The sequence below is a fragment of the Cricetulus griseus genome, chromosome 7, assembly GCF_003668045.3.
Source record: "Cricetulus griseus strain 17A/GY chromosome 7, alternate assembly CriGri-PICRH-1.0, whole genome shotgun sequence".
In the NCBI taxonomy this organism is placed as follows: domain Eukaryota; kingdom Metazoa; phylum Chordata; class Mammalia; order Rodentia; family Cricetidae; genus Cricetulus; species Cricetulus griseus.
The window spans coordinates 4,361,806-4,370,854 of NC_048600.1; the positions used below are offsets into that span (position 1 = coordinate 4,361,806).

The 9,049-nt window shown below is 44.7% G+C and overlaps 1 protein-coding gene across 1 annotated transcript in view; it reads right to left on the minus strand.

The window, feature by feature from the left end:
• Positions 1-575: 575 nt before the first annotated feature.
• Positions 576-9,049, minus strand: part of LOC118239146 — a 9,981-nt gene continuing 1,507 nt past the window's right edge. The window contains exons 4-7 of the mRNA XM_035447599.1: positions 8,017-8,083; positions 4,615-4,744; positions 3,240-3,349; positions 576-803 (exon numbers count right to left, since the gene is read on the minus strand). Coding sequence (XP_035303490.1) covers positions 715-803; positions 3,240-3,349; positions 4,615-4,744; positions 8,017-8,083 — 396 coding nt within the window. The 3' untranslated portion in view covers positions 576-714. The remainder of the gene's footprint in view (positions 804-3,239; positions 3,350-4,614; positions 4,745-8,016; positions 8,084-9,049) is intronic.

Genomic DNA, 9,049 nt, shown 5'->3' on the forward strand with positions numbered 1-9,049 from the left:
GCATTCTCTTTGGTGCAATCCCTCATTACAGTCGCCTCCCCATACCAATAATATGGAGCATCTTCCATAGCTACAAATGATCCCGCTTGATTGAGATCTCTAATTTATTGCTCTTATGGCTGAATATTTGGGTGATAAGGTAGCTGCTTTTCTTACTTCCATGACAAAGGATCTGACAAAGTTGATGGGAGATGTACTTATGTATGCTGTGAATATATGTTTCTCTTATTGGTTGATGAATAAAGCTGTTTCAGCCAATGGACAGGCAGGAAGTATAGTTGGGGCTACTAGACTAGGAGAAGGCTGGAATGAGGAAGGCAGAGAATGGGTCTTGAGTGAGACACCATATAGCTACCAGGAAGGTAGAACATCTGGGCATTAACCAGTAAGCTAAGACTACGTAGAGACACATAGATTAATAGAAATAGGTTAATAATTAAGAGAGAGCTGACCAATAAGAAGCCTTAGCCATTGGCCAAACAGTTTATAATTTATATAAGCCTCTGTGTGTTTATTTGGGACTGAAGGAGAGTGGAACTGGGCTAGACAGAAACTTATGTTCACACAAAGTCACCTTAAGGAAGGAGGGGTTTATTTGTTTACAGTTTGAGGATATTGTCCACCACAGTAGTGAAGTCCTGGAGCCAGGGGTGTGGGGCAGCCAATCACATTGTGACCACAGTTAAGATGCAGAGATGAACGTGGCTTCTCAGCTCATTTTCTTCTTTTTAATTCAGTCTGAGGCCTCTGTCCATCAATGGTTCGTCCCACGTTCAGGGTGGGTCCTCCCACTTCCATTAAACCTTTTTGAGAAAACCATATGGACATACCCCTAAATGTGTTCCCATGGAGATTTTAAATTCAGTTAGGTTGACAGTGAAGATTAGCCATCACGGGTACTTTACAGCTATTTATTATCAATTATAAATACTTTATCGAATATTGTTGTTTATATATCTTAAACATGGCAAGTTCTTTATAGGGTCAAAGACACCACCTTCCAGAAAGAGAAAATCACTTTGTTTCCATCTCAAGTATCGGGAAACCTCTCCCATTACAGCTGTCTCATTTTAAATGCATGATGCACAGCTTAAATGGAAACATTTACTCTCTCTCCCCCCCCTTTTTTTTGAGACAAGGTTTCTCTGTGGCTTTGGAGCCTATCCTGGCACTCACTTTGTAGACCAGGCTGGTCTTGAACTCACAGAGATCCACCTGCCTCTGCCTCCCGAGTGCTGGGATCAAAGGCATGTGCCTCCAATGCCAGGTGGAAACATTTACTCTTATCACACACATCTACATTCTTTCTTAATATTTACACTAATTCTTTTAAACCTTTTTATTTAGAATTAATTCTATGTCCTTTCCTCTTTTGACATGCTTAGCTGATATTTTGATTTCAAAATTTAACAAAAGAAAGTTAGACACTATAGAGAACATCAACTTATCTGTCTACTTTCAAATCTACACACATATACACATACAAACACAGATGCACACACCTCACACACACTACATATACACACACCACACATACCACACAAACCACATATACCACACTACACACCATACACAGACACATGGACACCTCACACACTACACATACGCACACTATACCACACACACACACACACACACACACACACACACACACACACACACACACCACATTTTCTCTGACTTCACCTTGTCTAAGAGTCTACAGTGGGTGACATTGATTGATTGATTGGTACCTTCTTGAACCAAATTTTTCCCCATGATGCATGGATTTCTAGTTAGTAGTTGTCACTTAAAATCAATACCAAAGTTGACAAAGAAAGCCCTGATAGTTTAGGGGTGGAGGGAGAGGAGGTCTAAGAGCATAGTGCCCCTTCTGCTTAGCTCTCATGAAGACCCATTGGTGAAAGGCAGTGCAAGGCCTTGATCCTGTGTGGAGGAGATCTCTCAGTAGGTGGAGAGCTGGGCTGGAAGGACAGGCTACTCTCCCTCCTGTAATGACCCACTCTCACGGGAGTGAACAGACTCCATGAGAATGGCATTGATTCTCTTGGGGGCAATACCCCAGTGATCTAAGTAACTCCCACAGGGTTCTCCCTCTTAACAATTCCAGTACTATTAAATTGTGCACATAGAGGCCCAGGCTAGCAACACAAACCTTTGGGAGACATGCTTGTAACATATCCAAACCCACAGATATAACCTAACCAAGAAAGAAGATGAGAAGCTAGCAATGGGTGCCAGGTAATAAGAGAGGTGACAGGACAGACAGCAATGGGGTGGATGTGGGGCACCTCTTTAGAAAGAAAGGACAGGAAATACGTGATGGGTGCAGTGGTGAAAAGACCATGGAGAGATGTTCCAGACAAGAGAGCAGCAAGTCCAGTTAAGGTGAGACAGCACTGTGATGTTTAAGGCACTATAACGGGACTCAATCTAGCTGGAGAGCAGTTACAGTGACGGGTGGCCAGGGTCCAGGTGACCTGGGCCCAAAGAAGACGGTTGTATTTTCTTACAAACCCAGTAGAAACTCATTGCAAAGTTCCAAGCAACATGGTTGAAATTTCATTTCTAAAAGACTTCTTGTGGAAATTAAATCATATGAGATTATAAACAACTAGTTGGAGAATGGTCTTATTTGTTATATTAAGTCATACAGAACTCTAATAATAATGATGTAATGGTAAAAAAGAATCAATCCCAAAGGAACACACAATAGACTGCAAAAACCCCACTCTCAAAACAAAGGTAAATTACTTGTCGAGATAGATCTCTGGGTGTTACAGTCTCATTGTGAAACCCCCTCTTTTTAAAATATATGGTTCTGCTAAAGGCCTTCCTTCCTTCCTTCCTTCCTTCCTTTCTTTCTCTCTTTCTTTCTTTATTCCTGAGAAAAGAAAAATCAGATTTGTGCTTCTGGGAGAAAAAAAGTTTGGCACGGGTTCTAAACAAACACAGTAAAACCATATTCTTTAATCTTCTTAGATTCATAAATGAGCTGTTTTGTGTTACTTAAGGAACGGCTTATTTTCTCAATTTTAAGTGAGTTTCTGAAATGTATCACATGCCACAGAGGGCGGGTGGAAATTAGAAACTGTTACTGCTTTCACAGGGTCAACACACCAGCCCGTTTTTTCCTTCACAATTTGCTGTTAATAAATGGTTGGAATCTAAGATAGCCTCGCCCCCCCCACACACACACCATGAATGAACATATAATTCCATCAGAGTCAAGACATTACCTGACATAATGCTGCAGCTGGTCCAGCGTCTCCACCATGCACGATGGATGTGATAGGTTAGGAAATCTTTTGTGTTTCTGAGATTGTTCTCTGTGTACACTTGGATGTCCCTGTTGAATAAAAAAAGAAGTATAAAGGAAGACACTACTGCTCCTAGGTATGCTGGAGAAGAGGGTTTATTGCAGATAAAAGGGAGAGCATAATTAGAGGCAGGGACGCCTGGGAGAGTCCACAGTGAATATGACCCTGAGCTGAGTCGGGATGAGGAGGGAGGGGAAAGAGATGGGGGAGAGGAGCTGCCCGAGCCAAGAAACTGGCCAAGAGAGTGGCACAGCCAAAATGGCTGTTCCATAGGGGCTGGAGTTGCTGGGGGAAAGGAATCCAGTGTCTGCACTGAAGAGTTCAGGGTAGGGGCTGGTTTGCCAGCCAGGTGGATCCTGTAATGGACAGAGACTGAGGGATGCTGGAAAAACCTGGCTGCTAGCATTTGCTTTCACGTTAATGGGCATCTCAGTTAGCCATTTGCCCCTGAGTTTGAGACCTGACACCTGTGACCTCACTGGTCTGGAGTTTCTTACATTTGACTAACCATATAGCAAGGGAGCTATTCTCCAAGTTGTTGTTTCTTGGAGGGAACCACTGGTGGTAGAATTTTGCATGCAAGCTGGCTGAACTCACTTGTTCTGTATGCTCTCATGTTTGACTCATTCCCCGGCAGACTCTGTGTGGACATCTTTGGTCACGAATTTTCAAGGCTAAATTTTCCAGCAGTTAGAGCCTTAATAAGGTGTTTGATGTTGCTGTGACTTTCTGAGGTAAATGTTCCCTCCTCCTCTTTATTTAGGTTCAAGGTCTCTTTGGGAGATTAGGAACTACCTATCTCTTAGAATCCCACAGATTTGGTGTCACTTCTCCTGTGTCACCTAGATACACCTTGGCAGCATTCCATTACCACAGGTACTTGTGAAATTCTGCAAACAAAGCTAATTTCCCCAGCACTGGTAAGACAGACATTTATCTAAAGCAGTCGAAAGGACACTTACTCACAGGCTGTCAGAGTCACTGTAGAAATTGCTGTGGGGAATTCTACGATCAGATAATTAGAAACCTTCCAGGCATGGAGGTGGGGACAGAGGCTCCCTTCATCCCCTAAAATACTTCTCAGCACAAATTTCCCTTTCAGAAAGGAAAGCAATGTACCCTCCGCACTGGTCATGTGTCTCTGACTCTCCCAACCTTGTTCTGGTGTTTGCATCTCTCTGCTCTGGTCCATCCACACCAGCAGAGTTCTGCCCACTCAAGGCAGTGCACACTCCACAGGTCCTGGGGGTCCCCAGCTTCCCACTGCCATTTCTGTCCCCACTCACTCCCTTACCTTCTAAAGCCAGCTTTGGCACATTCATGAACATTTCTGAAATGCCTTAAGACAAACAACCAAGGCTCCAGAGCTGACCCTTTCTCTTCCTTTAAGCTTGGGGGAAAGGGCAGTGCAGAGTTGCTTCTCCCTGTGAGACCCGAGGTGTCACACCTCCACACCGCACTGCACTATGCACCCCGCCCCCAGCCCTCTGCACTGGTGGCAGTGTGTTTTACTGGCTTCGTATCTTCAAAGTTTATTTAACCCCTGTCTTCACTAGCCTCTCTTCCTTCTCTCTTTCTGAAGACCTGCTATAATGCCATTTTTTTTAAATGTTCATCTCAGAGAAAAAAGATAGCACACACTTTGAATTCTCAGTTTAGTTACAGACTTCCCCCTCCTAGTAAGTAATTTCACGCCCCATCTCTGCCTTGTGAGCTTGGGAGAAGTGAAATGTACAATCCTCAGTTCTTTTGGCCACAGCATATGTTAAGTATCATTTATGGGTAAGAAAGTTCTTTTTTTTTTTTTTTTTTAAGAAATGAAAGGGTCTTCCAAGGCCATACTCTAATTGTCTCATCACCTCCTCCAATGGTCACATGTTTACCAGTTTAATCCTTTCCCGAAGAAACGGTCAAAGTTAGTTATTGTGCCCTAACCATTCCTGAGGACCAGCATGAAGGAGCATTCTTGGAGAATGGAGCTGGCACTCTGACCCTATGTGGTGCACTTCTGTCCCAGCCCTGTGGAGAAAGGAAGACAGAGGAGGCCATACAGAAAACTAGACCTGAGGAGATGGACTGGAATCACTTGAGACAGAATGAGATCAGTGGAGCTACAGGCCAAGGCAGCCCTGGTGTTGAAATGGTTCTGCATGAAGGAGGGGAAGTCGAGGGTAAGAGTTTTCCCAGAAGTTATTGAGTGAAAGTACAGCCTCAGGCAGGCTGTGGAGCCCATGGCAGTATTGTGGATTCAGAGGAAGTGAGATAATGGAAGAGGGTGAGGTGGGCTTAGAACACCCTTACTCAGTCAGAATGCTACAGTCTTCCTCGAATCATGTCATTAGAGAAAATATTGTAAACTAAGAATCTTAAAGGAATTGCATGGCTATTAAAGTCCTCAGAAATACTAGTAATACTGGTCATGATAGTTCAATTACTATTTTCGAAACTGCAAATGTCACCCATTTTACAGATGAGCTCACCGAAGTGCAGAGAAGTCCCTTGTCTTAAAGTCCCTTGTCTCAAATCCGAAGTCCGTTAGATGCAAAGCAGTGTTGGGTCCTGCACCTGACTGATTAAGGGGGCTGCCGCTGAAGTATGTCTGTATTTCTACCTGCTCACCTGCAACACCTTGTCCTGTATCTCAGAGAAGGGCAAGCCGTGGTTGGAGGTGTGATGGCCTCTCAGGGTGAGTTCAGGGATGTTGGGGCTGCACAGGCAACATTCTCTGCAAACTTTCTCAGCAAAAGCAAAGCCAATTGTGAGTGATGGGGTCCGGGACAGACACATGAGGACTCTGTTTAAAGCCTCTCCGATCATGACCTGGCTAAGAAGCACAGGGGCTGGGGGGTCTGTTGTGCCTCAGCTGTCAGCTGTCTAGCCACACACTGGCTAAGCTTCACTCCGGGGCTTAACAGAGTATGGTTCCAATCAGACATTTCTTGCCGGAGTAGAACAAATCACTTAGGTGATATGCTGGGGGGCGGGGAGGGGGAGGGAACAGTCTGAATGCTTGGAAAGCTTAGGAGGATTTAAATTATGTGCTGTCACTTCAGAGCGGCTCCTCTGTCCTCCACACCACCACCTCCGAATCGCCTGTGGGAGGGAGCTGCAGAGCCTTGCGTGCAAGCTCTGTCATAACCCAAGGCTTAACATAAACTTCAGGCTCTCAGGTCATTGGGAAAGAACAGGTATATCCGGTTAGGTCTTTTGTGCTCGTCTGCACGCAAATTCAAAAGCGCAAGCGCCTGCAAAGCTGAACTCCTTGGAGCCTCTGGTTCCGGAGAAGGGAGGATGCTTTGCAATGGAATTCACTCAGTCTCCCCTTTTGTTTTTTCATGGAGTGGGGGCGATAGAGCTTGTTTACAGGACATTCTTGCACCTCTGAGAGGCTGAGGTCAGAAGGCGTGGGATGTGAAAGTGGGCCTTGTGCCAGCTAGTCCCATAGGCAGCAGGGCTGCAGAGGACCAGGGGCAGAGCCTCGAAGGGGCATGGTTTTTATGGGGGAGGAGGCAGCGGTGCCGAACTTCGGCTGGTGGCAACAGTGCCAAGCTGGCTTGGTCCTTACTGGTTTACACGGATGGAAGTGGGTTGGGAAGGGTGCAAGAGGACTCCTGAACCTTGGGGAACCATGCTCTGAAGGCTGTGGTTGCCTCAGCTCCCCACTTCCCTACCTCCCCTAAGTCTTGCTGTGTCCCTGGAGCCATTCATCTCAGCCCTCTAGGAGCTTGTCTACATTAGGAGCAGAGTCCAGTCTGTCTTCATGTTCTCTCCATGGGAAACTGTAACGCTGCTCGAGTGTGGCAACAGCCTTTTTTCCCAGCAGGAGACGTGTGCCTTTGGTCCTCCAATGGTGACATTTCCACTGTCAGCAATTTTCCCACTTAGTAAGGTCGAGCATCAGGAGAGTTCTTGGAACCTGATAGAAGTGAAGCCAAATTCCAGGTCAACCACAATAGAGACTTGTGATTTTGATGGATAACTTTGCATCTTCCTGCCTTGCTCTGTTTCTCTATAAAAGGGGGATTAGGATAATAGCTATCTCCAGGAGTTGATTGGGAGGGATTAATAATAAAAGATTTATATCAAGTGCTTGGCTCACCACCTGCCTCAAAGTGCTCAATTGGTGGTAGTGCCTAATACATTATTAGTTATATATCATTATTGTCACCTTGGTATTATTGGCATAACTGCCATCCAAGATGCCATTGCAATTTTAGGGTTTGGCTAGATGCTTCCTGGCCCCTTCTTCTCATGAGCTAAGCTTTCTCCAACCCACCTGAGCTCAGAACAAAGTGGATTTGGGGATTAGCTCTCTATCTTCTTCCAAGTCCTTCCTGGGCTTTGAGTTCATCGTCCAGATGGGTGGGTGCCATGGAAAGGTAACATCTTTCTAGCCAGACCCTCGCTGGAATGCCTCAGCAGGAGGCCAAGGGGTTAAAGGGCAGGTTAAGTTGCTGCCTGAATGTACCCACACTTGTCTTAGGGTCTTGTCTCATGGCATCAGGAGTTGGGGCATCACTCCTTTTGAAAATCACCACTGTTCCTGACAACTTTCTGTCTCACAGGACAATCACACTCTTTGAGTTGGTGGTCCTCAAAGTGTGGTCCAGGAACCCCAATGTCTCTGAGGTCCTTTTGAGGGACCCGTTGGGTTGATGCTATGTTTTGCCTTTCTCACTCTTACTCCCAAGCTCACCAGGGATCTCCATGATATTTGACATCACAACAGATTGGATACAGAAACACAAGAATCCAGATGTTTTCTGTTAAGTTGGAATTAAAGAGATTTGTAAAAACACAAAGCAATGTCCCTCTGACTAAATATTTTGGTTTTGGAAAATATAATTATTTCCTTAAAAGATTTGTATTACCATGCACTATGTTTATTGTTTTTAATGAACTAATGAGCAAGTATTTTTAATTTTTTCAGCCTTCATTTCTAAAAGAATAAATATTGATAGATATAACTCAAAAATTGTTAATATTGATAGATATAACTCAAGATAACAATAGTTCCTTGGGATCTACAGTAATTTTTCAGAGTATGAAAAATGTTAGAGAAGTGTTGAGCTAAGCTTTTGGCACTGTGGTCCATGAAGTCATGGTTCTGCTCATCTCCTCCCGAATAAAGCTGTCATCTCTAGGGACTGGAAGAGTGTGAATTTTATGATGATTTCAATATAATGGGTTTGAGTGTAGCAGATCTAGTTAGGAAGCCTTCATTTTAGTTTTGTGCCAACTCTCTCATTTTCTAGCCACCGTTTTTAAAGGAAGCATTGTAATGCTTGCCCAAGATCTGTCTAGAATTGCAGACATTAAGTTGTACCAGCAATAGACTAAGGGTGCCCCTTGCTGGGAAAGGTCAGGGACAGCTTGACTCACACCTATCATTGGAACAAAGATGCTTGCCTGTTGGGATGTTAGGCTCTTGTGGGGAGTCACCTCACCTGACCAGGGAGGGCACTTGTATGGCCCAGGTCCTTAACAGACCTGTAATAGTATAAAAGAAGCCTGTATATGATTTGAGGCTGAAAGGGAGAGGCTTGTCAAGTCTTGGTGATGGACAAGTCAATGACTGCTTGCTTCCTGCCAGGCCTTTGGAGCTTGCAGACCTGAATTCAAATCTCATCTCCTCCTATGGTAGGGCTATGGATTATCCCTTGAAAGTTCACTCTCTCAAGGCTTGGTCCCCATGGCGGTGGTGTTTGTGTGGTGGAATCGTTAAGGGG